This window comes from Macaca fascicularis, chromosome 12, assembly GCF_037993035.2.
Source record: "Macaca fascicularis isolate 582-1 chromosome 12, T2T-MFA8v1.1".
NCBI lineage: Eukaryota > Metazoa > Chordata > Mammalia > Primates > Cercopithecidae > Macaca > Macaca fascicularis.
Genome location: NC_088386.1, coordinates 21,529,076 through 21,556,987, shown reverse-complemented (window position 1 = coordinate 21,556,987; position 27,912 = coordinate 21,529,076). Strand labels below are relative to the sequence as shown.

The following is a 27,912-nucleotide window of genomic DNA, read 5'->3' as shown; positions in this document are numbered from 1 at the left end:
CAAAGTGCTGGGATTACAGGCATGAGCCACTGCGCCCGGCTGCTTATGCTTTAAGAATGGCAGAATGGAACTAGAAAGCACTTGTGTCTATGATGACCTCACAGAGCTCCTGAACCAACCCTGGGACTACTCAGCCTCCATACATCTTTTTTTTTTTTTTTTTTTTTTTGAGACGGAGTCTCGCTGTGTCACCCAGGCTGGAGTGCAGTGGCGCGATCTCGGCTCACTGCAAGCTCCGCCTCCCGGGTTCACGCCATTCTCCTGCCTCAGCCTCCGAGTAGCTGGGACTACAGGCGCCCGCCACCACGCCCGGCTAGTTTTTTGTATTTTTAGTAGAGACGGGGTTTCACCATGTTAGCCAGGATGGTCTCGATCTCCTGACTTCGTGATCCACCCGCCTCGGCCTCCCAAAGTACTGGGATTACAGGCTTGAGCCACCGCGCCCGGCCTCCTCCATACATCTTGTTTTGTGAGATAATAACTGTCCTCACTAGTTAGGCTACTGGAAGTTGGATCTGGCTTCTTGTAATTGCCACCATTCTAAACAATCTGGGGTGGGATCCAGAACACAGGCGGATAGAAGAGATACCCTTCCCATTTTAACAGACAGAGGAAAGAAAAAATACTTATTTATGTATTTTTGGGTTTTTTTGTTGTTGTTGTTTTGTTTTGTTTTGTATTTTTAGTAGAGACAGGGTCTCACCATGTTGCCCAGGCTGGTCTCAAACTCCTGAGCTTAAGCAGTCCACCCACTTCGGCCTCCCAGAGTGCTGGGATTACTGGCGTGAGTCACCACTCCCGGCCAAAAAAAGTAACTTCAGATATAAATAAGTTTATTTTAAAAAAACAGATATAAATATGCTTATACATTTCAAAACAATAATTTGAGGAAGATTTTTTTTTTTTTTTTTTTTTGAGACGGAGTCTCGCCCTGTCGCCCAGGCTGGAGTGCAGTGGCCGGATCTCAGCTCACTGCAAGCTCCGCCTCCCGGGTTTACGCCAATCTCCTGTCTCAGCCTCCTGAGTAGCTGGGACTACAGGCGCCCGCCACCTCGCCCGGCTAGTTTTTTGTATTTTTTAGTAGAGACGGGGTTTCACCGTGTTAGCCAGGATGGTCTCGATCTCCTGACCTAGTGATCCGCCCGTCTCGGCCTCCCAAAGTGCTGGGATTACAGGCTTGAGCCACCGCGCCCGGCCAAGGAAACAAGGTTTGAAGTAATGTTGAGTGTTGGAGGGCAAGTGGACTAGGGAAACAGTGTGCCAGAAAGTGCAGAAGGGGCTGTAAAATTGGTGGTCCTGAATTTGCCCAATTGTGTAATTTTCTTCAGTGGTCACTTAATCCCTGAGGGCAGGCGTGGAGAAAGTGGAGACTTGCATTTATCCAGGGTTTGAGGCAGTGGGAGAAAGAACAAATGAAAAAGGAATTTAGGAGATTAGCAATGGAACAAACAATGTGATGGAACATAGAATCTAAATTGGTTGGGGGATGGGCGCGGTGGCTCACTTTGGGAGGCTGAGACAGGTGGATCACCTGAGGTCAGGAGTTCAAGGCCAGCCTGGCAAATATGGTGAAAGCGCATTTCTACTGAAAATATAAAAATTAGCCAGGTATGGTGGCTCATGCCTGTAGTCCCAGCTACTTGGGAGGCTGAAGCATGAGAATCACTTGAATCCGGGAGGTGGAGGTTACAGTGAGCTGAGATCACACCACTGTACTCCAGCCTAGGGTGCAGAGTGAGACTTGGTCTCAAAAATAAATAAATAAATACATACATACATACATAAATAAAATAAATTGAGGAGGGAAAGAAAAGCAGAAAGGAGAAAAAAACAAACAAAATGGTTCAGGGGAGGCAGTGGCCTGGAGGGCTCAGAGTGGGCAGGAAACAGGTCAGTAATATGGAGTTTTAAAATCTTGGCCGGGTGTGGTGGCTCAACGCCTGTAATCCCAGCACTTTGGGAGGCTGAGGCAGACGGATCACCCGAAGTAGGATTTCAAGACCAGCCTGGCTAACACGGCAAAACCCTGTCTCTACTAAAAATGCAAAAATTAACTGGGCGTGTTGGTGGGCGCCTATAGTCCCAGCTACTTGGGAGGCTGAGGCAGGAGAATCACTTGAACCCGGGAGGAAGAGGTGGCAGTGAGCTGAGATCCCATCATTGTACTCCAGCCTGGGTGACAAGAGTGAAACTCCGTCTCGAAATAATAAACAAATAAATAAATAAAAATAAAACGTGGCCAGACACGGTGGCTCACAACTATAATCCCAGCACTTTGGGAGGTCGAGGCTGGCGGATCACTTGAGGTCAGGAGTTTGAGACCAGCCTGGCCAACATTGTGAAACACCATCTCTACTAAAAGTACAAAAATTAGCTGGGTGTGATGGCACATGTCTGTAATCCCAGCTACTTGGGAGACTGAGGGAAGAGAATCGCTTGAACTCAGGAGGTGGAGGCTGTAGTGAGCTGAAATCCTGCCACTGCACTCCAGCCTGGGCGACAGACTGAGACTCTATCTCAAATAATAAAATAAAATAACAAAATGTTATGCTTTCTGGGAGGGAAAGCAGTCAGAAATTATGGAGAAGATTCTTGAGTCCTGAAGTCTGATACTATGAAATTCAATTAGAACATACCCCCTCTCGACCGAGCATGGTGGCTCACGCCTGTAATCTCAGCACTTTGGGAGGCCAAGGGGAGCGGATCACCTGAGTTCAGGAATTCGAGACCACCCTGGGCAACATGGTAAAACCTTGTGTCTACTAAAATACAAAAAATTAGCCAGGCATGATGGCGGGCGCCTGTAGTCCCAGCTACTTGGAAGGCTGAGGCACAAGAATCTCTTAAGCCAGGGAGGTAGAGGTTGCAGTGAGCCAAGATTGCACTACTGCACTTTAGCTTGGGCTACAGAGACTCTGTCTCAAAAAAAAAAAAAAAAAAAAAGAACATATCCCTTCTCGAATCAACACACCCTTCTGTCTTCTGTCACATAGAGTGAAGCCAGAGTCTTCCCTTTACCTGTATGAGACCAGTCACAGCAACTTTCCAGTTGTTTTGTGTTAGTCTTAAATCCTTTTAATTTCCACTGTAACGGATACCATGGTGTCCCATCTTCAGGACTCTTGAACTCTCTCTCCCCAGCAGTTGAGACTATCCAAAGCTGTGTCCTTTTCAGGAGTGGTGCTCCACTGAGGACACGAAGGCCTGGGCCCCTTGCCTCATTTTGGCCTACTAAAAATACAAAAATTAGCTGGGCGTGGTGGTGTGCACCTGTAATTCCAGCTACTCAGGAGCCTGAGGTAGGAGAACTGCTTGAACCCAGGATGTGGAGGTTGCAGTGAGCTGAGATTCTGCCACTGCACTCCAGCCTAGGCGACAGAGTGACACTCTGTCTCAAAAAAAAAAAAAAGGCCGGGCGCGGTGGCTCACGCCTGTAATCCCAGCACTTTGGGAGGCCGAGATGGGCGGATCACGAGATCAGGAGATCGAGACCATCCTGGCTAACACGGTGAAACCCCGTCTCTAAGACATCATCTCAAAAAAAAAAAAAAAAAAAAAAAACAAAGCCAAAAATCTTCAGTGTCTCTGTAGTGCCTCCAAAAACAAAGAACACAATTGTAGCCATTCAAAATCCTCAACAGTCTGGCTCCAACTTGCTTTTCCAACATTCATTTCTTCTCTTTCCCACTTGGGTCCTCTAAACCGACAGTACTATTATTCACCTACCAGGGCATACTCTTTGCCAACTCTGTTTTTGTTCACACCATGCTGCTTCTTGCATGGTTCACTCTTGCATGGAATTCTCTCCCTTCACTTATTATTATTTTGTTCTTCAGACGGATGCTCGCTCTGTTGCCCAGGCTGGAGTACTGTGGTGTGATCTCAGCTCACTGCAAGCTCCGCCCCCCAGGTTCAAGTGATTCTCCTGCCTCAGCCTCCTGAGTAGCTGGGATTACAGGTGTGTGCTACCACACCTGTCTAATTTTTGTATTTTTAGTAGAGACGAGTTTTCACTATGTTGGCCAGGCTGGTCTCGAACTCCTGAACTCAAGTGATCCTCCTGCCTTGGCCTCCCAAAGTGCTGGGATTACAGGTGTGAGCCACCGCGACCAGCCTTTCTCTTCACTTATTAAAAAAATATTTGAATGCCTTTTTGGGACAGGCAATAGATTAGGTTCTGGGATTGAACTATTGGTCAATTGATTGACAGATACTATTTTTGTCCTCAAAAAACCTGCAGTCTAGTCAGTGAGAGAGATTGATACATGAATAGGTGACCATAATTCTTTGGCTTGGATAAAATGAAAGAGCCATGTACTGGTTATTGTAGAGGGGAAGGAGGGGTGAGGGGTGGCCTGTTGAGGGAAGTGGCATCAATGCTATTTTTCAAATAGACCTGAATCACAAACTACAGCAACTTTTTACACTCAGGCCCTTACCACAGAAGTTTGTTCACTGCTGTGCAGCAGGAAAAATATGGCAGGGTTTATGTTGTTATTTTCCTTCCCAGTGCAACCCCTTAATTCTAGAGATAAAAGACTCCCCATGAGCTGAGTCCCAAGGTTTTGTGGGCTTTTTGATACACAATGAGTGGTTTCATTGCAATGAGCTCTTCTCTAAGGGGTCTGGGATCTTAGGCTGTTACCAGGTCTAGAGCTGCTGAAGAGGAAGGTCAGGTTTCAGTTGGTGGCTCTGTGACCGTTGGAAGAACCCTCACCACATCAGCTTGACCCCAATGTGCATTCTCAAAGTCCTGCTTTTTGTTTTCCAAGCCAGAGAGGTTGTTCATGGTGGTCCCAGGACAAGATGGGGAACCACGCCATGTGGCTTGCCATAAAGCCCCTGGCCTTCCACCTTTGAAATCTCCGTTTTCCTCTGTGACCAATCACTGTGTGCTGTTTCTGGTTTGCTCCGTGGAGGCCCTGCAGCTGTTTCCCTCACACAGGGCCTCTAACTCTCTTCATGTCTTGGCAGTGTGGGATGTTTAGATGTTTTGACCCCACTTGCGCTAGAGCCCATGAACTGTCTGGTCTCCTGATGTTCTTACTGGGCCTGCAAAAGGTTGTAAAACGGTCATGTGCATTCTCCTTTGCCACAGCCCCTCCCACTACTAAGCTTCACTCATTTACTTACACTCAGGCTATAGTGAGTATTTGAGTTTGCGGTCCCTTCTGTACATGTGAAGCTGGCATTGGCCAGGCAGGCATCAGTGTACTCACAGCATTGGCCAGTGTGTCACATACCTGCTCAGTACTGGCTTCCATCGCATTTCGGGGAAGAACGCAGTTTCTCATGGTCATTTATATCCTGTGAACATTTTATTTTATATAGTTACTTAAAGTTCTGGGTTTATAGCTTCTCCCTTCCCCAAGAAGAGAGTTTGGAAACGATAGCTTTGGCTAGGCGCGGTGGCTCATGCCTGTAATTCCAGCACTTCGGGAGGCCAAGGCATGTGGATCACCTGAGGTCAGGAGTTCAAAACCAGCCTGGCCAACATGGTAAAACCCTGTCTCTACTAAAAATACAAAAAAGTTGCCAGGTCTGGTGGCAGGTTCCTGTAATCCTAGCTACTCTGGAGGCTGAGGCAGGAGAACCACTTGAACCCAGGAGGCAGAGGCTGCAGTGAGCCCAGATCGCACCATTGCACTCCAGCCTAGGTGACAAGAGCTAGACTCTGTCTCAAAAAAAAAAAAAAAAAAAAAAAAAAGAAACAATAGCTTTACTCAATCTTCTTTTATTTATTTATTTATTTATTTATTTGAAATGGAGTAGCTGAGATTACAGGCGTGCACCACCATGACCAGGAATTTTTTTTTTTTTTTTTTTTTTTTTTAGTAGAGACAAGGTTTCACCATGATGGCCAGGCTGGTCTCAAACTCCTGACCTCAGTTGATCCACCTGCCTTGGTCTCCCAAGGTGTTGCCATTACAGGTGTGACCCACCACACCCAGCCTCAGTCTTCTTTCTATTTTCAGTGTCTTGTATTTTTTGCCAAATGAATGAGTTACTAGTGTCATTGAGGCCGAAAGTTTTCCCATTACTAAGGTTCTATTTCAATTTGCACACAGAAAAATCTACCACAAACTGAATTCTTTTTTTTTTTTTTTTTTTTTGTTGAGACGGAGTCTCGCTCTGTCGCCCGGGCTGGAGTGCAGTGGCCGGATCTCAGCTCACTGCAAGCTCCGCCTCCCGGGTTTACGCCATTCTCCTGCCTCAGCCTCCTGCCTCAGTCTCAGCCTGTAGCTGGGACTACAGGCGCCGCCACCTCGCCTGGCTAATTTTTTGTATTTTTAGTAGAGACGGGGTTTCACCGTGTTAGCCAGGATGGTCTTGATTTCCTGACCTCGTGATCCGCCCGTCTCGGCCTCCCAAAGTGCTAGGATTACAGGCTTGAGCCACCGCGCCCGGCCCACAAACTGAATTCTTAACTGTAGTCATTCAAAAGAAATCAAAGGGCATTTCTTACTGAAACTGGATTGGTAACATCACCTTGAAATATAAAGTATCACATCATGCTTTAAAAAAAAAATAAAACATTTTCTGTCTCACAGAAGCCTGTACCTGCTTACCACCAGAGAAGGCTTTATAACTTACATGTTGCAAAGCTGGTTGTATAAAAACCATGTAAAGGAAAAATATTATTGTCTGTTCTTGCTTTTTCTTGAGTAAAAGTGAGAAGTGTAAAAAATGCTAAATATGGCCAGGTGCGATGGCTCACGCCTGTAATCCCAGCACTTTGGGAGGCCAAGGTGGGTGGATCACCTGAGGTCAGGAGTTTTGAGACCAGCCTGGCCAACATGGTGAAACTCCATCTCTGCTAAAAATTCAAAAAATTAGGCCGGGCGCGGTGGCTCAAGCCTGTAATCCCAGCACTTTGGGAGGCCGAGACGGGCGGATCACGAGGTCAGGAGATCGAGACCATCCTGGCTAATACGGTGAAACCCCGTCTCTACTAAAAATACAAAAAACTAGCCGGGCGAGGTGGCGGGCGCCTGTGGTCCCAGCTACTCGGGAGGCTGAGGCAGGAGAATGGCGGGAACCCGGGAGGCGGAGCTTGCAGTGAGCTGAGGTCCGGCCACTGCACTCCAGCCCGGCGACAGAGCAAGACTCCGTCTCAAAAAAAAAAAAAAAAAAAAAAAATTCAAAAAATTAGCTAGTCGTGGTGGCAGGCGCCTGTAATCCCAGCTACTTAGGAGGCTGTAGCAGGAGAATCACTTGAAACCAGGAGGTGGAGGTTGCAGTGAGCCGAAATCGTGCCATTGCACTCCAGCCTGGGCAACACAGCAAAACTCTGTCTCAAAAAAAAAAAAAAAAAAAAGCTAAATACGATAGAGTATACAGAGCAACATCACTCACCTGTAGACCAGTAGGAGAATAGGTTAATTACCACATAAGGTTCATGGGTGCGCATAAAATAAAAAGGAAGAGAAGCAGCATTTAAATAGGTTCCAGGGTCGGGTGTGGTGGCTCACGCCTGTAATCCCAGTACTTTGGGAGGCCGAGGCGGGTGGATCACAAGGTCAGGAATTTAAGACCAGCCTGGCCAACATGGAGAAACCCCGTCTCTACTAAAAATACAAAAATTAGCCGGGCAGGCAGAGGTTGCAGTGATCCGAGATCGTGCCATTGCACTCCAGTCTGGGTGACAAGAGCAAGACTCCATCTCTAAATAAATAAATAATTTCCAAGCTTCACTCACAACAAGCAAATTTTCACATGTAAGATAGGATGGCACTCCTTTCTGGCTTCTCATACAGATCCAGATGAATAAACCAAATCAAAAGTGGCAATTATTACATTAGACATTTTCCCTGTCCTAAAGATTACATTCTGATAGGTAGAAAAACAGTAAGCAACTAATTGGCCAATTACTTATGTAATTACCATTGTGATAAATGCTTTGAAGAGGAAGTACAGGATATTATTAGTTTATTACTTGCAGAAATGAGCTAGTCTGGCTAGATCACCTGAAGTCAGGAGTTTGAGACCAGCCTGGACAACATGGTAAAACCCCGTCTCTACTAAAAATACAAAAAATTAGCCAGGTGTGGTGGCATGCACCTGTAGTCTCAGCTACTCGGGAGGCTGAGGCAAGACGATCGCTTGAACCTGGGAGGCAGAAGTTGCAGTGAGCTGAGATTGAGCCATTGCATTCTAGCCTGGGCAACAGGGCAAGACTCTGTCTCAAAAAATAATTAATTAATTAAAATTATTTAATGTATCTATTTCAATGCTTCCGCTTCCCCAACCCGCAAAGAACAAACATTTATCATTTTTCTTTCTGATTCAGAAGTTCCCACTGCCTTTTCTTTACAGCCCTCCAGTATTCTTTTTTTTTTTTTTTTTTTTTTTTTTTTGAGACGGAGTCTCGCTCTGTCGCCCAGGCTGGAGTGCAGTGGCGCGATCTCGGCTCACTGCAAGCTCCGCCTCCCGGGTTCACGCCATTCTCCTGCCTCAGCCTCCCGAGTAGCTGGGACTACAGGCGCCCACAACCGCGCCCGGCTAATTTTTTGTATTTTTAGTAGAGACGGGGTTTCACCATGGTCTCGATCTCCTGACCTTGTGATCCGCCCGCCTCGGCCTCCCAAAGTGCTGGGATTACAGGCGTGAGCCACCGCGCCCGGCCAGCCCTCCAGTATTCTTATGTGGGTGAAATCAAACCAAAATGAATACAAGTAGAGACATTGAGGGGAAAAATAATGAACAAATATGCACTGTGTAGCCTGAGCATATGTGGACATGGGGGTGGATTCAAGGGCAGCCGTATCTGTTTCTCAAGCTGGTGAAGGTCATGGGCTGAATGTGTGTGCAAGAGCCTCAGGTTCTTTTAGCACCAGCTATTAAAGGCTTGTAGAATCCCAAGCAACCAGGGGCCAGCTGTGAATCCCACCTGGTATATAATGCCTTTGTGCTAGCACTTCACTGGGCCCTAGAAGACGGAACTCATGCCCTTAGCCTTTGAAGACTATAGATAACATATTATCTGTTGGGCAGGCAGTGGGCTGGGATTAGGGGTCTTGCCTCTGCTGAAGTCTTAAGTTTGCATGTTTTCTGTTGTTGATAACAGGTAGAGAATCCAACTCAGTTGTTTCCTGAGGTAGCTGCAGATATGCTTTCTTTACTCTTCCCAAGCTAATCCGGAACTGTGGGTTCTACTCAGAGGCCTGTGTTTCCACACTATTTATAGGCCATAAGATCCTCCCTAGTGGGATCAGGATAACATTTTCCTAGCTTGGGAAAGGCTCACATCCCTATTTTGTTGCCAGCTCTGATGCCAATCTAATAATTTTTAATTACCTGCGGCACCATGGCAAACAAACCTTGTACTCTATATCACAAACACATATCCAATATATCCATGTTCTTTGCAAACCAAGAGCTTCAAACCATAAGCCATATTCTGTTTTCTAATATTAAGTAGCATAAACAGACAGAATGTTATGAACCGACCTCTATCATTCCCAAAGAAAGGACTGCTGGAGCTGCTAACATCGGCACAAGAAAGAATAACACTTTGTTGGTAAAAGTAGTATCTGCCCCTAAAAATGGTTAGTGGTCTGGAAAAACCCATGATATGGATTATTGCCAGGGCTGTGGGACATCTGAAGCTGTCTTTGAGATTACCAGTCTAGACCAAATCACATCTTAAATGCTTCCTGTGTGTGCTTCTACCTGCCACCATTTTTATACAGGTGAAATCAGATTTTAAAAGATCAAAAAAAAAAAAAAAAAAAAAAGGGGGGGAATGTACAGATTAGGGAACGTGTGCATATTTTTGCAATGGTGGTGGGATTGGCAATTTCATTGTTATTTCCATGTGATTGTCAGGGAATGTGGTGGTGGTGGCTAGGCGTTAACTCTACAATAGCCTCTGATCTTTTTTAGCTGTAGTGTCTTACCTATTTACTTTGCACGGTATTCAACTCCTACAAAGTAAACTAAGAGTTTAAAGCAAAAACTGGTTTACCAGAATTCCTACTGCAGGAGTTAAAGATAATTTTTTTTTTTTTTTTTCTTCTGAGATGGAGTTTCGCTCTTCTGGCCAGGCTAGAATGAAGTGGTGCAACCTCAGCTCACTGCAACTTCTGCTCCCCAGGTTCAATGATTCTCCTCCCTCAGCCTCCCGAGCAGCTGGGATTGTGTAGGAGCCCACCACCACACCTGGCTAATTTTTGTGTTTTTAGTAGAAACGGGGTTTTGCCATGTTGGCAAGGCTGGTTTCAAACTCCTGACCTCAAGTGATCCGCCCACCTTGGCCTCCCAAAGTGCTGGGATTATAGGCATGAGCCACCGTGCCTGGTCTAAAGGGAATATTCAAGAGAAATTAATTGCAGGCCAGGTCGGGTGGCTCACGTCTGTAATCCCAGCACTTTGGGAGGCCAAGGCGGGTGGATCACCTGAGATCGGGAGTTCGAGATCAGCATAGCCAATATGGTGAAACCCTGTTTCTGCTAAAAATACAAAAATTAGTGGGGCATGGTGGCAGGTGCCTGTAATCCCAGCTACTTGAGAGGCTGAGGAAGAATTGCTTGAACCCAGGAGTCTGAGGTTGCAATGAGCCGGGATTGTGCCACTGTACTCCAGCCTGGGTGACAGAGTGGCTCTGGACTTAAAAAAAAAAAAAAATAATAATAATAATTGCAAGAAACCATGAGGTTGTGACTTCTTCTTTTTTTTTTTTTGAGGAGTCTTGCTCTGTCTCCAGGCTGGAGTGCAGTGACACGATCTCGGCTCACTGCAACCTCCACCTCCCGGGTTCAAGCAATTCCCCTGCCTCAGTCTTCCCAGTAGCTGGGATTACAGGTGCGCACCACCATGCCCAGCTAATTTTTTGTATTTTAGTAGAGACAGCATTTCACATGTTGGCCAGGATGGGAGGTTGTGACTTTTTTGGTCTCCATCCCCATGTATGATTGAAGAATTGTTGCTGAAATGCTAGCCTTACTTATGTGTCCTCTCCATCTTTGATTCTCTGCAGGTCAAAAATAATTAAAATTGAACAAGACTTGGAAGCAAGAGATTTTCACAGACCTCACGCTCTTACTCTTTCCCCCGACTGTGGCTCCTTAATCTAAAATCGTTCTAAGCTCCAATTTTTGATCCCAGGAGTACAATATTCACAATTGGGATATGCTAGTTGGCGGGGAAGCCTGGCATTCTCTGGGACCAGTGGGACCTTGCAAATGTGCTAAAGTGAGTGCATATCTGCACCAGAGTCTGGTGACACCTAGTGCTCTTCAATTTCATAGTAAAAGCCCTAGTCTGGGCTGGAAGATAACCAGGTTTCAGGCAAGCGGCAGCTGGCAGACCCCTAACTTTTTGATTTCCCAACAGGGTGACTTTGCTTGGCTTACCAAAGGGAAAAGATGTCTAAAAAGCATTTGAGTCTAAGTAGACAATTGGGTGTGCAATATATAAGCTAAAAACAAATTTATCTCACCAAACATAATCTTCTATTTTTAGTTGCCTGACAATAAAGTATGTTCATACTCTAAATTTCTATAGTTTCTAATAACTTTATGATAGAGAATACAGTAACAAGAATCATATCCACCAGGAATCACTGCCACAGAGAAAGGGATGTTTGGGACATTTGTAAAATGAGGTGGTTTACTGTTTTTCATCTTCTGTAAGCTTGAAATTGACTTAAATCTTCCAAAAAGGTTACTGTCTTCAAAGCTGACACTCATTTAGAAGGTGCTTTTAATTAAAAAAAAGACAAAGTGAGCCTATATTTGTAAACATTTATTCTCTTGAACTGAAAAAGGCTTGCATCAGCACACATTGTACAGCCTTGCAAATTACACAGAAATTGAAAAGAAGGTTCCTTGTTCATAAGTGCAATGAATCTTTGATGTCCAGTGATCCGCTGCAAACAATGAAAACAAACTGTAAAGCACTTAAGAAGTTTCCAGCACTCATCAAATGCATTTCCTTAGGTGACAAAAAATCCACAAGGAGGGGAATGCAAATAAGTGGCATTTAGTTATTAGAGAGATACTTGAAAAAAAAAAAAAATGGAAGTATTTTCCTGCTTAGAATGATTTCTGTTCCCCTCTGAATGTAAGTGGTTTAAGAGGCATTAAGAACATAATTTATTTTATACTTAATGTTCACACTACCTAAATGAATAAGGAAAGGGTCCTACAGGGAAGAGTTATGTATTTTTTGGCAACTGTTTCTGAGTTTAGAGAGATTCGGGGGAAGAGTAATCCTCTATTTGTGGGCTCTTCTTAGCATCCCTAACCCCCAAGGAGATAGTACATGGTTTTGACTTGGTTATTTCACTCCTGCATTCTTTTTCCCCCAAATTTTAAGTTGGGTCACATTGTGCTGGCTGCAAAAAGAAATACAGGTTGCAACTGGTTATAATCATTTTGAAGAATAATTTGCTGTACAATAGAGCTTTGGATCTGATACAAGAATTTAGAAATATAAAACAAAATAACTATAAAAGTTAGGAGGCATTTGAACGGCATTTCCTTAGAAAAACCTGCTAACTCTGTATCATTCTGACGTGGATTCCTACAGTCATGTGGGGTGAAATGCATATATTTTCCCCCTTTGCTGGATCACTGGCCTTTCTTCAAAAGCTATAACGCCATGAACACACATCCTAGGAGTCTCTATAATGTTAACAGAAGCTCCAAACACCAAGCCAATCAAAGATGGGAGAGGGCAGGGGAACCATAAAGGCGAAGGGTCCAAAGGTGGCTGTTACTGAGAACTTGCCCTTTCCAAAATGTGAAAGTCATAGTGCTTCTTGCTTGTTCTCAGCTTAAACTTGTTAACTGAGTTAATTTGTTTCTTCAATGCATTCTGTGCAGCTGAAATGGAGGGGAATGTGGCTAAGACGGTGTAGGTGGAGGCCAAGTCACTGGGTTTAGAGCGTTCAGGGTTGACAGTGTTGTCCCCGCTGCCACAGCAGAGGGGGTGACGACGTGGTTGCGACTGGGGGTCCCGGAGCCACCGGATCTTGGCGCCAATTTTAAAGAGTTCCCCAAAAAGCTTTTCAGCTTCCATGCGAGTTATTCCATCTGGTAGTTCAGTAATTTCCAAGACCTTCCCAACAACTAGAATAGAAAAGGTACAGAAGTAACACATCCCTGTTACCAAAAAAGTTGGGTAAAAAAGCACTGCAGACTCAAATATGACATGGGAAATGACCATGCGAATACACAAAATTAAAACTTTTAGGGCTATCTGTTTTTTTTTTTTGGGAGATGGAGTCTTACTCTGTTGCCCAGGCTGGAGTGCAGTGGTATGATCTCGGCTCACTGCAACCTCCACCTCGCAGGTTCAAACGATTCTCCTGCCTCAGCCTCCCAAGTAGCTGGGATTACAGGCGCCCGCCACCCAGCTCAGCTAATTTTTTGTGTTTTCCGTAGAGACGGATGGGGTTTCACCACGTTGGCCAGGCTGGTCTCGAACTCCTGAGCTCAGGCAATCCACCTACCTCAGCCTCCCAAAGTGCTGGGATTACAGGCATGAGGCAGTGCACCTGGCCAGGGACATCCATCTTTTAAATCATTCCTACTTACCCTGTAGGCAAGGGGTAGAGAGCTAATAGTGTTAAAGCTACTGAGCTGGGTGTGCCTGTAATTCTAGCACTTTGGGAGGCTGATGTGGGCGGATCACCTGAGGTCTGGAGTTTGAGACCAGCCTGACCAACATGGTGAAACCCCGTCTGTAATAAAAACACAAAAAATTAGCCGGGCGTGGTTGTGGGCAACTGTAATCCCAGCTATTCAGAGGCTGAGGCAGGAGAATGCTTGAACCTGGGAGGTAGAGGTTGCAGTGAGCTGAGACCATACCACTGTGCTCCAGCATGGGCAACAAGAATGAAACTCCATCTCAAAAATAATAAATAAATAAAGTAAAATTAAGCTACTGATGTCAGTCTTTACTGGTAGTTGCACAAATAAAAAGAAGCATTGTATGGTGGCTTCTCTAAATTAGGTGATCTCAAACATTTTTCTGAACTTCACATTTCCATTGTAAAATAAAATGAAAGCACTTGCCCTAACCACACCACAAGGCTGCTGAGTAGAAAGTTAAAGTACAAACTTGAAGGCACTTTACCACAGAGAGGCAATATATTTGTTCACTCAGACTCTCTCCCACATGGATGTAAGGACAAACCCTTTCTCAAAGAACTAAGAGGCTAAGAGTTTCACTCTACTTGTTCCTCTCACACATTTCTCTTTGGCCCCTCTGTCCCTCCTAAACCTACCTGCATCTTACCATATATACTCTCATATCTCAAATGACACAGGGTCATAGGAATATATCCAAGAATCCTAAATCAGAGACGGCAACAATTACTATGACTTTTTGCAGGATTCTAGGAAGAGGAAAACCCATTTCTGTGCTGTGGTGTATTCTTAAAGACTGTCACCGGTTTGTAGACCCATATCCAGTTGCCCCTCAGAGACATACCTGTTTCTCCTGCTCCAAGGTCGGTGGATGCAGCTTTTTTAGCTTGTCTCCTTCCTCGGTTTCCATGCCTGCTGCCAGGCTGACCCTGAAAACCCAAAAATAGTTGAGAAACAAGGTTAATAATGCTGAAAAACACACTTTGGATGTTTAAAAACTTAACACCCAAACACCTTTAGTTTGGGTTTTGCACTCTGGCAGAAGAAAATCAGTCCCAGGCCTTCTGAATTCTGCCTCTATGGCAGTGACATTCCTGTCCATTATGACCAATTCCTAGCCACTGCCTTGTCTTTGGGTGGCACTAGGGAATTACTGTTCTGCCAAGCAGCATGCCGTCTTCTCCCTTGCTCTGCTCCTGATGGAGCCAGTGATAATCTGTGTAAATCAACTGGCCGAGGCACAGAGCTCTCCTTGGGCAGTGCCAACAGGTGGGCTCAGGGTTGCCCCTTACACTCTGAGGGAGCTATGATGTTCTGCAACAAAGTCTAGGAGGTTAGTTGTCTTTTATACCTGTTGGTTTGGAATGTGTCCGTGCAGAACAGCAGGAGGGTTGTACTGCAGTGGCTGGCCAAGTAATGGATACCTGGAATCTCCTGAAAGTCAATAAAATATATTTACATTTTTTCTTTCCTCAGTTAAAAAATGCTTGCCAGACGCTGGCACGGTGGTTCATGCCTGTAATCCTAGCACTTTGGGAGGCTGAGGCAGGTGGATTACTTAAGGCCAGGAAGAGTTCGAAACCAGCCTGGCCAACATGGTGAAACCCCATCTCTAATAAAAATACAAAAATTAGCCTGGGGCGTGCTGGTAGACGCCTATAATTCCAGCTACTCAGGAGGCTGAGGCATGAGAACTGCTTGAACTTGGGAGGTAGAGGTTGCAGTGAGCCGAGATGGTGCTACTATATTCCAGCCTGGGTGACGGAGTGACTGTCTCAAAAATAAATAAATAAATAAATAAAATAAAAATAAAAATAAAAAAGTACTTGCCAGAGTTTTCTAATTGTTCAAAATAAGATGAACAGGGGAAAGAAACAAGTATGGTAGCATAAAAAAAGTATAGATAACTGACATTTTTCTTTTGGAGACAGGGTACTGCTCTGTCGAAAACCCAGGCTGGAGTACAGTGGTACAATCATAGCTCACTGCAGCCTTGAACTCCTGGGTTCAAGTGATCCTCCTGCCTCAGCTTCACAAGTAGCTGGGACTATAAGCACAAACTACCACACCTGGCTAATTTTATTTTAGGAGAGAGAGATTCTCACTATGTTGACCAGGCTGGTCTCAAACTCCTGGCCTCCAGCAATCCTTCCACCTCATGAGTTGCTGGGATTACAGGTACAATCCACCATGCTCGGCTAAATGACATTTTAAACAAGAATTAAAAATTTCCACATATCCTTTTAAGAGCCCAGGCAAAATTCTGAAAAGATTAAGGACTAATAACAGTGGTTAGGAAGCAGGGTGCATGGTAGGAACTACATGAATAGAGATAGGATGGAGAGAAACTTCTCTGTACACTTTGAAGATATGGAAGAGGAAGAATCTAAGGAAACTATGACATTAAATCCTAACATCCCATATGAAATACACCAAAATAACTACAACACACATGCCAATCACTTGAGGTGCTGAAATCTACATCATTCTATTATGATTAAAATCTTACCTTTCAGAGGAAGGAACTCTGGATAAACATTAAGTCTTTATCTCCCCCAATTCACTATTAATTGCTATAAATTTATGCATATAATATATGCATGTACACATTTACATATACTCAAACACACTTTAATAGTTTTAACCAACGGGTAATTGTACATCCTAGGTCTTAAGTCTGCTCTTCTTAATCTTTAAGTGAAATTTGCATTTATAATTTGAACCTGTTTAGAAAAAGTTGTGTAGTTCTTAAGTGTCATTATTCATAAGTATCCCCTTCCTAAATCAGTAAGTGTGGGTTAGTGAGGATGGAGATCTTCCAATTGCTTTCTTTCACTCAGGAAAGCCAAAAGTCATCACACAGCAAAGGCTTAATAACTGCTGACTGCAAAAACTTTGCCTTGGAGAGTAAGATTTTTGTGTTAAATTTTCATTTATTTTATAATCATAAGTTCTCAAATTTAGTACATTTTGTGTTTGGAGGAGGGTTATCAGTAGGTGCTAGGAAAGCATCCTCAGGAAATTGTGCACCCTTTCTCCTGAGAGCTTCATAACAGAAAGAAGCAAGGTGTGGACTTCTTGCCATTCCACAGGGCTCCTTCCGGGTGAACACAGTGAAGATGCCTGGGCAGCTCCCTGGCAGGACACATGCATGACACACTCGCTCTTTCCCAACCTATAGATGGAAGGGCAGATATGACATGGGGTTTTGATACTGAGATCAGAGATGCCAAGTGACATGTGAAGGTGTATAAAAAATAGTTGTGAAGGTCAGGCGCAGTGACTCATGCCTGTAATCCTAGCACTTTGGGAGGCCGAGACGGGTGGATCATGAGGTCAGAGTTCGAGATCAGCCTGGCCAACATGGTGAAACCCCGTCTCTACCAAAAACACAAAAAATTAGCTGGGCATGGTGGTGCGTGCCTGTAATCCCATCTACTTGGGAGGCTGAGGCAGGAGAATAGCTTGAACCTGGGAGGTGGAGGTTGCAGTGAGCCAAGATTGCATCATTGCACTCCAGCCTGGGCAACAGGGTGAGACTCCGTCTCAAAAAAAAAAAAAAAAGAAAAAAGAAAATAGTTGTGAAGAAGTCAGAGTTAAGTGCTACAATAATGAAATTAAAAAAATTTAATGAGGCTCAAAAACTTAGCATTAACAGAATAGCTATTTAATGCTGATAGCATTAACAGAGAAAGCTGTGTAAAAATTCTGGAATCCCCTAGATAAAGACACCTAAAATTTTTCAACAAAAGATAAAAACCTTTTAATTCTATAGAATTTCAAGTATATAAAAGTATAGATAGAAAAGCATAATGTACCCGCCATCATCCAGGTTCAACTGTGATCGCCCCTGCTTTGTTTTTCCTGAAGTATTTAAAGCAAATCTCAGCATTTTACTTGTAAATATTTCAGTATACAAATATTTATATCTAATGGATAACTCTTTTTTTTTTTGAGACAGAGTCTTTCTGTGTCACCCAGGCTGGAGTGCAGTGGCACCAACTCGGCTCACTGCAACCTCTGCCTCCCAGGTTCAAGTGATTCTCCTGCCTCAGCCTCCCGAGTAGCTGGGATTACAGGTGCCCACCACCACGCCCAGCTAATTTTTTTCATATATGGAGATAAGATTACAGTCAGCAGTACAAAGACCCCTCCTAATAGGTTGGGCTAGGTGTTCCTCTTGCAGCATTCATACCAGACTGTATGATGCATACTGTTTCAATTTATCTTTTTAAAATATGCAATTTCTAAATTAATTAATTGATTAATTAATTTATTTATAGATGGAGTCTTGCTCTGCCACCCAGGCTGGAGTGCAATGGCACAATCTTGGCTCACTGCAACCTCCACTTCCAGGGTTTAAGCGTAGCTGGGATTACAGGAACGCGCTACCATGCCCGACTAATTTTTTTTGTATTTTTAATAGAGATGGGGTTTCACCATGTTTCAGGCTGGTCTCAAACTCCTGACCTCATGGCTCCACCCATCTCAGCCTCCCAAAGTGCTGGGTTTACAGGGGTGAGCCACCGCGCCTAGCCTTTTTTCTAAATTTAATAAGGAATTTGTTTTGTAGAAAATTTGGAGATAGAGAATTACAAAGGAGAAAATAAAAACGATCCCAGGGCTGGGTGTGGTGGCTGACATTTGTAATCTCAGCACTTTGGGAGGCCAAGGTGGGGAGACTGCTTGAGCCAAGGAGTTCAAGACTAGCCTGGGCAACATGGTGAAACCCTGTCTCTACCGAAAATACAAAAATTAGCCAGGTGTGGTGGCGTGCCTGTAAGCCCAGTTACTCAGGAGGTTGAGGTGGGAGGATCATCTGAGCCCGGGGAGGTCAAGGCTGCAGTGAGCCACAAGTGCACCACTGCACTGCAGCCGGGGCGATGGAGCAAGACAGTGTCTCAAACAAGCAACAACAAACAAACTAACAACAACAAAACCCACCCTGGTAATTCCACCACTTTTAACATTTTGGTGTATATCTTTTCAGTCTTCTACATGTGTGGGCTGACTCATGCATATGTGTGTGTGTAAGGTTTTAAGGAAATTGAGATATAATTAACATACAATAAAACAAACATTCCAAGTGTTGAATTTGATGAATTCTAACAATTGTAAAAGTCCGTGTAACCATACCATCCCCCTTAAAGAACATTTTCATCCCTGGAAGAGTTCCCTCCAGCCCGCTTCCCAGTCAGTTCCACACTCCATCTCTACTACTATCTGATTTTTAACGTCACAGATTAGTTTGTCTGCAGCTGAATTTCATATAGAATATGTTCTCTTTTTGTCTTATTTTTTCGTTAACATCGTGACCCGGAGAGTCATCGTGTTGTTGTGTGTCAGTAGCTTGCTTTGTTCACTGTTATTGTTGAGTAGTACCCTTTTAAGGATGTAGCACAATTTGTTTATCCAGTCTCCTGTTGATGGACATGTTGGTCATGTCCAGTTTGAGCTATTATAAAATAAGATTGCTATAGATGTTCGTATACAAGACTGTGTGACCATGTTTTCAATTCTCTTTCCCCTAGGAGTGGCATTGCTGGGTTGTATGGTAAGTGATTAAAGTCTTAGGAAACTACCATACCTTTTCCCAAAGCGGTTTCATTATTGTACACTCTTACCGCCAATGTGTGAGAATTTTAGTAGCTCTGTGTCTTTACCAACATGTTTGTTAAATATTCACATGTGGATTTTGCATGCTGTGGGGGTTTGGTGTACTTATTATTTTGTCACCCAGGTAATAAGCACAGTACACAATAGGTACTTTTCAATCCTCACCCTTTCCCCTCAAGTAGGCCCAAGTGTCTATTGTTCCCTTCTTAGTGTCCATCAATGTTTAGCTCCCACTTACAAGTGAAAACATTCTTCTTTTTTTTTTTTTTTTGAGATGGAGCGTCTATCTTGTCACCCAGGCTGCACTGCAGTGGTGCGATCTTGGCTGACTGCAACCTCCGCCTCCCGGGTTCAAGCAATTCTCCTGCCTTAGCCTCTCAAGTAGCTGGGATTACAGGCATGTGCCACCATGCCCGGCTAATTTTTGTATTTTTAGTAGAGATGGGATTTCACTATGTTGGCCAGGTTGGTCTTGAACTCCTGACCTCAAGTGATCTACATACCTCAGCCTCCCAAAGTGCTGAGGCGTGAGCCACCATGCCTGGCAAGTGAGAACATTCTTTACCAACATTTGGTTTTGTCCGTCTTTTTGATTATAGCCATTCTAATGGGTGTGAAGTGATATTCTGGCTTGAATATTCATTTCTATAATGACTGATGTTAAATATCTTTTCAATGGCTTATTAGACATCTGCATATTACTTCAAAATGTCTGTGTAACTTGTTTTTCAAAATCACTCACCATATTGTGAATATTGCTCCCCCCGCCTTTTTTTTTTTTTTGAGACAGAGCCTCTCTCTGTTGCCCAGGCTAGAGTGCAATGGCACGATCTCGGCTCACTGCAGCCTCTGCCGCCCAGGTTCAAGCGATTCTCCTGCTTCAGCCTCCCAAGTAGCTGGGATTATAGGTGCCTGCCACCGCATCCAGCTCATTTTTGTAGTTTTAGTAGAGACGGGGTTTCACTATCTTGGCCAGGCTGGTCTTGAACTCCTAACCTTGTGATCCACCTGCCTTGGCCTCCCAAAGTGCTGGGATTATGGGTGTGAGCCACCGTGCCTAGCCTGAAAATTGCCCCTTCTTAATGGTTCTTTAGATAGCTACATAATATTCCTTGTATGAATATACCATAATTTAAGTATTCCTCATTGATCAACAGAGTTAGGTTGTTTGTAAATTTTTTTCCTATAGGATAAACTCTTCTGTATATAAATCTCTGTGTGCATTATCCTTAGGATAAATTCTAGGAAATAAAATGATTTCCATATTAGTTTATAATCATCTGCTTGCATATCTGCTCCCGCAAGTAGAGTAAGGGTTAGTGAGGGTAAGGCCTTCTCCTTATTCATCTTTATACGCCAAAGGCATAGCCATTTCCTTAATAAATGATTGCTGGATAAATTTTTGTATAATCTTTTTTCTGTTTTATTTTTGAGCAGAGTCTTGCTCTGCTGTCCATGCTGGAATGCAGTGGCATAATCAGAGCTCACAAAGTCTTGAATTCCTGGGCTCAAGTGATTCTCCCGCTTCAGCCTCCTGAGTAGCTGTGACTACAGTTATGTGCCACCACTTCTGGCTGATTTTCGTAGTTTCTCTAGAGACAGGGTCTTGAGTGGCCTCAAGTGATCCTTCTGCACTGGCCTCCCAAAGTGCTGGGGTTACAGGTGTACGCCATTGCGCCCGGCCTGGATAAACTTTTGATATATATTACTCTAACATAGAAATTAAAATACCGAAAAAAATGTAGAAAACTGTGTATTATTACTATAGAGGAATGGATTCTAAGGATAAGTTAAAGTGATTTTAATGTGATCATGTAATTACTAAATATAAGTAATTACTGAATTAATAATTATTAAACAGCAATGATACATTAAGGTTAGGAGAGTATATGGTCACAAATAGACATGCCTGAGTGTAGGTGGAGATGCAGCTCTGTGGAAAATAGAAAGGCAGTATTACCAAGATAAATTACCAAGTGACTGGGAATGGATGTCTTAAATTCTCTGAAGTTGTGACTAGTTTCATGTACACTTACCTTGCCCGGGGACAAAAGGTCTAGAAAATTGGGGCATGATGGAAAGTGGTGGTCCAGAAGGACGTACAGTTTTCAGAGTGGATAGCTGAGCTGGTGCTGGCGACTGAGCTGGTGAAATAATGGGGCTACTGAGTTGAGGGCTGTGCTGCAATTACAATATGTCAAGAAAATGGGTCAGCATTTTGGGCAGGCTTATTTTTTATTCTTCCTGATTACAAACATGTCCTTGTTAGAAAATAATTCAAACATTGTAGAAATATGTAATCTGCAACTCCCAAAAATAAACACTGGTAACAGATTCTTTTTTTTTTTCTTCCTTTTTTTTGTTTTGAGACGGAGTCTCACTCTGTTGCCCAGGCTGGAGTGCAGTGGTGCGATCTCGGCTCACTGCAAGCTCTGCCTCCCAGGTTTACACCATTTTCCTGCCTCAGCCTCCTGAGCCTCTTGCCTCAGTCCCAGCCTGTAGCTGGGACTACAGGTGCCCGCCACCACACCTGGCTAATGTTTTTTTTTTTGTATTTTTAATAGAGATGGGGTTTCACCGTGTTAGCCAGGATGGTCTTTATTTCCTGACCTCGTGATCTGCCTGACTCGGCCTCCCAAAGTGCTGGGATTACAGGCGTGAGCCACTGCGCCTGGCCAACAGATTGTTTCTATGCATATGCATTCATACATTCATTTTTCACAAAAATGGGAACAGACTATACATCCTACTTTCGAAACTTACTTTTTAACCTGGGCAATAATATTGCCGATATTTTTGCATGAGAGAATACATACAGCTAACTCACTCTTTTTTCATATTAAATATTGTAACATTTCATATTTAAATAATTTCATCATTAGAGAACAGTTCCTAAGATTGTAAAAGAATTCCCAGATTTCCCAAATGATGTTAACTTTTATTACACTGCTTTCTCTGTGTGTGTGTGTGTGTGTGTATACACACCCACATACACACATATATATCACTGTGTCTTTTTGGAACTGTTTGAAAGTGAATTTCACATGATATTCCTTTAACCCAAAATAATTAGTGTCTATTTCCCAAGAACAAGGACTTTTAAAATATAATCAAAATAGAATAATAAAAGCCAGAACATTAACAATAGTATTATCTAATCTACAGTTAATTTAAATTTTGCCAAGTGTCCCACTAATGTCCCTTATAGCAAAAGATAAGAAAAATGTTTCCCTTTAAGTCCAGAATCCAGACTAGAATCAAGGGCTGCGTTGTCATGGCTCTTTAATCTTCTTGAATCTGAAGCAGAATACCACAGTCTCTTCTTTCTTTCATGACTTTGACATTTCTGAAGATTTGTTTCGGAAGGTCAGTTATTTTGTAGACTGTCTGTCCCTCAATTTGGGTTTGTCTGCTGTCTCCTCATTAAAAAGTTCATGTTATATATTTGCGGAAGGAACACCAGAGAAGTAATGTGTCCTTCTCAATGGATCATTTCAGAAGGAACCCACTGTCTATCTGTCATCACAGTACAGGTGATATTTACTTCGGCTGCTTTGTGAATGTGGTGCCTATCAGGTTTCTCCACTGTAAGTGACAATTCTTTTAATTTGTAGTTCTAAGTATTTTGTAGGGAGATACTTTAAAAAAAATTCTGCTTTTCATCAGAATTTCACCCACTAGTTGTGTAACCTCTAGTGGTGACTCTTGCCTGATGGTTTCTTGGTGGTGATCTTCTAATTTCACGATTCCTTCTATATTTATCACTTTACATTACACTAAGGTAAGACAGAGTTTTATTTTCCATTTATTGATTTTATCAGTATGGACTCATGAATTCTTATTTTATTCTATGGATGATCATTCATTTCTATCACTGTTTTATGCCCCAAACCTCCACTCCTGATCCTGTATTCTTCAACATGTCCCTATTTTTCTTCCATCCCTTCCTTACTTTCTGGCACAGCCAAGATGGCCTATGCCCATCTGGTGCTTTCCCTGCACCAACTCTGGCAGCAGTTATTTTTCTAAGGGGCCCAAGTTCCTTTTAATGGAGACTGGTTATTTAGAAACTACCATCTCAATAGTAGGTGTAACTTGTTCTTTTCAGTACCACACACTCAAGGGCATTTTCCTAAATTGCACAGGAATAATCAGTTACACACTGATGAATGTCAAGACTGTTTACAGTTTTTCAATATTACAACAAGGAAAAAAGAAATATTGGACACATATTTTTGCACTTATTATATAATTTTTACTGGATAAAGTTCCAGAAGCATATCTGTGGATCAAATTCTACATTTTGAAAAATGTCTCCGAAGTGCATTTCAAAGAGCTGTACCAATTTACACTACCACAGAGAAAGTCCAAGAGAGCTTATAACTTGATCTTTGCCAAACTATTACTATGGCAGATTACTGGTCTTCCTGAATTTTTCCACTTATATAGATGAAAAGTAGTTTTATATTTTCATCTGTTTAATGGCCATCGATAGTTTGTGAGCTGATCTATAATAACCTTTGTTCCCCAGTTTTTTTTTTTTTTTTTTTTTTTTGAGACAGGGTCTCACTCTGTCACCTAGGCTGGAGTACGGTAGTGTGATCACAGTTCACTGCAGCCTCTACCACTCAGGGTCAAGTAATCCTCTTGCTTCAGCCTCCCGAGTAGCTAGAATTACAGGTGTACACCACCACACCTGGCTAATTTTTAATTTTTTTACAGAGATGGGATCTCACTATGTTGTTTGTCCAGGCTGCTCTTGAACTCCTGGACTCAAGTGATCCTTTCTCCTTGGCCTCCCAAAGTGCTGCGATTACAGGTGTGAGCCACTATGCCCAACCTCTATCTTTTAAAAAAAGTTAAAACCTGGCTGGGTAAAGCGGCTCAAGGCTATGATCCCAACACTTTGGGAGGCTGAGCCAGGTGGACTGCTTGAGTTCAGGAGTTCAAGACCAGCCTGGGCAACATGGCAATAACCTGTCCCTACAAAAAATACAAAAAAAAAAAAAAAAATTAGTTGGGCATGATGGTGTGCATCAGTGGTCTCAGCTACTCAAGTGGCTGAGGTGGGAGGACGGCTTGAGCCCAGGAGATGGAAGTTGCAGTAGGCCCAGAACATGTCACTGTACTCCAGCCTAGGTAACAGAGCCAGACCCTGTCTCTAAATGAAAAATTAGCTGGGTGTGGTGTGTACCTGTAGTCCCAGCTACTTGGGAAGCTAAGGTGAAAACACTGCTTGAGCCCAGGTGGTTGAGGCTGCAGTAAGTCATGATTGTGCAAACGCAATCCAGCCTGGGTGTCAGAATGTAACCTTGTCTCGACAAAAGATAAAACCTTTTAATTCTATAAAATTTCAAGTATATAAAAGTATAGATAGAAAAGCATAATGAAATTCCATGTACCCATCATTCAGGTTCAACTGTCATCACCCCTGCTTTGTTTTTCCTGAAGTATTTAAAGCAAATCTCAGCATTTTACTTGTAAATACTTCAGGATACAAACATTTGTATCTAATGGACAACTTTTTTTTTTTTTTTTTTTTAATTTTAGACAGAGTCTCGCTCTGTTACCCAGGCTGGAGTGCAATGGCATGATCTCGGAACACTGCAACCTCCGCCTCCCGGGTTCAAGCGATTCTCCTGCCTCAGCTTCCTGAGTAGCTGGGATTACAGGCCCACCACCATGTCCAGCTAAGCTTTGTATTTTTAGTAGAGATGGGGTTTCTCCATGTTGGCCAGGCTGGTCTCAAACTCCTGACCTCAGGTGATCTGCCCGCCTTGGCCTCCCAAAGTGCTGGGATTACAGGCGTGAGCCACTGTGGCTGGGTCTTTTTTTTTTTTTTTTTTTTTAAGAGTTAGGGTCTCCCTCTGTTGCTGGGGGGAGTGCAGTGGCATGATTATAGCTCACTGCAGCCTTGAACTCTTGAGCTAAAGCAATCTTGCCTCAGCCTCCTGAGTGGCTGGGACTACAGGTGCATACTGCCATGGCTGAATACTTTTTGTATTTTTCATAGAGATGGGGTTTCACCATGTCACCCACCCTGGTCTCGAACTCCTGTGTTCCAGGCCTGCTTTAGCTTCCCAAAGTGCCGGGATTACAGGCATAAGCCACCGGGCCCGGCCTTAAAAAATATCTTTGGATCATTCCATATCCAAATAAGATCCATATATTACATCTGATATTATACCTCTTGAGTCTCTTTTAATGTATAACAGACCAAACTCCTATTTCAAAATGCCATCTATTAAAGTAACAGGGCCAATTTGTCAAGTAAAATACCCCACTGGGATCAGGTAATTTGTTTTTGTTTCTTATATTTCCCATAAACTAGTAGCTAGGGTTAGAGGCTTCAATAGATTCAGGTTCAAATTTTGGTAAGAGTATATCATAAATAATGCTGTGTACTTCCTTCTGTGCCACATTACGAGGTAAATAATGTTTGGCTGGCCCACTTTTAGTGATGTTACAACTGATCAGTGGATTCAGGGCTGTCTGTCTAATTCATCCATTTAAAATATCCCTCAAAACTTTTTTTTAAGTGAGCAGTTTCTCAACCAAAACTTTTTAATCCAATATTTTTAGGGTCTGCTGATGATTTTCTGGCAATTTTCTAATTCTACCATTGCTTCTGCATTTATTAACTGGATTATTCTCCAGAGAAAATTCCCTTATCAACTATTTGGTTACATTAATATATAGTCATATGAGAAAGGTAGGCTAAATGCTTGTTTTCCTTTACCAAATTTTAGATCTAGTTTATCTTCTGAAGTTAAAAAAAATTTTTTTGAACACGCAGAAGTTAGCAAATAATACTTAAATAAATACTGATTCTTTTTCTTCTTCTTCTTCCTTTTTTTTTGAGACACAGTTACACTCTTAGTTGCCCAGGATGGAGAGCAATGGCATGATCTTTGCTCACTATAACCTCTGCCCCGCTGGGTTCAAGTGATTCTCCTCCCTCAGTCCCCCAAGTAGCTGGGATGCATGCTACCACCACACCCAGCTGATTTTGTATTTTTAGTAGAGATGGGATTTCACCATGTTGGCCAGGCTGGTCTCAAACTCCTGACCTCAGGTGATCCCCATGCCTTAGCCTCCCAAAAAGTGCTGGGATTACAGAAGAGAGCCACCGCACCCAGCCCAAATTCTTTTATTAATCTGGCTGACAGGATTTCAAATTCAAGCCTTGCAAGTCAATCTTATGTAACAAAAATGTAACGTTTCAAAATGATAATGAGCAAAACCATCTTACCTGGATGATATTGTCTACACTGCTAAACTCTACACACTTCTGTCCTCTCTGGTGATCACAGTAGTATTTGTTTTGTTTCCACTGTGGGGGTGAGTGGGCACAAGATTGTGGATTGTTTGGTACACTGAGCTGCATCATCACCATCCCACCACCAGGTGGCGGTGGTGGCCCAGCTGAAAATCAGAATTAGGATGCTAGTCAGTATCTTTTAGCCACTAGTTGGTGTTTCTGAACACTAGGATAACAGTAGTAATTTTACATTTCTGAATAAAATTTTACTATTAACTAAGAAAACCAGGTTGAAGCCCTAGTGCATCATACTACAAGTATTGTGTGTTTAAACAGTTACGATGGACTCTGTAGGCCTAAACATCTCACTTATCCTAAAGATAAGTTGGAGTAAACAGCTGGAAGAGTAATGAGAGAAGGCATAGGAAATAACCCTAGAGAATATCAATACTTCTGAGAAAGGAGAATCAGGATGGTAGTGATAGCAGCAGCAGAAGGAAAGAAAGAAGTGGACTGCACATTAACCCTGATTCAGTACAGCACCCTCAATATTGTGGGTGTATCTCACCACATCACAAATTGAGAACCTTTTTGTAGAAATGCCTAAGGAAATTAATCAAACTATTTCTTGTATGAACCAACCATTATCTTATTTTCACTGATTTCTTCATACCTGTACATTGGTGGCCTTGAAGCTGCTGGGAATTGCATGGTGAAGTGGTTCGAGGAAACTGTACTTGTTCTGATCCTGGATGTTGCAGGTAACCTACTGAAGAGCTATGGAAAAAACAAATACAAAAACACAGCATAATGAGAGGAGGATGACTATAAAGATTCTTGAATGGGCCGGACGTGGTGGCTCACGCCTGTAATCCCAGCACTTTGGAAGCCCGAGGTGGGTGGATCATGAGGTCAAGAGATTGAGATCACCCTGGCTAACACAGTGAAACCCCATCTCTACTAAAAATACAAAAAATTAGCCGGGCGTGGTGGCGGGCGCCTGTAGTCCCAGCTACTCAAGAGGCTGAGGCAGGAGAATGGTGTAAACCCAGGAGGCAGAGCTTGCTGTGAGCCGAGATCGCACCACTGCACTTCAGCCTGGGCAACAGAGCGAGACTCCATCTTAAAAAAAAAAAAAAGATGATGTGAATGAACGGTCCGTTGAACGAACAGTTTATTTGTTAAAATAAACAAATTTATTTATTTATTTTTGAGATGGAGTCTCGATCTGTCGCCCAGGCTGGAGTGCAGTGGCGTGATCTTGGCTCACTGTAAGCTCCACCTCCCAGGTTCATGCCATTCTCTTGCCTCAGCCTCCCGAGTAGCTGGGAGTACAGGCGCCCACCACCATGCCCGGCTAATTTTTTTGTATTTTTAGTAGAGACGGGGTTTCACTGTGTTAGCCAGGATGGTCTTGATCTGCTGACCTCGTGATCTGCC

At 43.2% G+C, this 27,912-nt stretch overlaps 1 protein-coding gene across 46 annotated transcripts in view; it reads right to left on the bottom strand.

Annotated features, from left to right (window-relative positions):
- Positions 1-11,730: 11,730 nt before the first annotated feature.
- Positions 11,731-27,912, bottom strand: part of R3HDM1 (R3H domain containing 1) — a 123,826-nt gene continuing 107,644 nt past the window's right edge. For 40 of the 46 annotated variants that reach the window (XM_005573023.4, XM_045366993.2, XM_015432021.3 and 37 more), the window contains 6 exons: positions 27,146-27,249; positions 26,464-26,636; positions 21,248-21,392; positions 14,947-15,029; positions 14,440-14,524; positions 11,731-13,073 (listed from right to left, as the gene is read on the bottom strand). In XM_005573023.4, coding sequence (XP_005573080.1) covers positions 12,718-13,073; positions 14,440-14,524; positions 14,947-15,029; positions 21,248-21,392; positions 26,464-26,636; positions 27,146-27,249 — 946 coding nt within the window. In that variant the 3' untranslated portion in view covers positions 11,731-12,717. The remainder of the gene's footprint in view (positions 13,074-14,439; positions 14,525-14,946; positions 15,030-21,247; positions 21,393-26,463; positions 26,637-27,145; positions 27,250-27,912) is intronic. The other 6 variants (XM_045367010.3, XM_074008937.1, XM_074008939.1 and 3 more) reach the window with 1 other exon arrangement.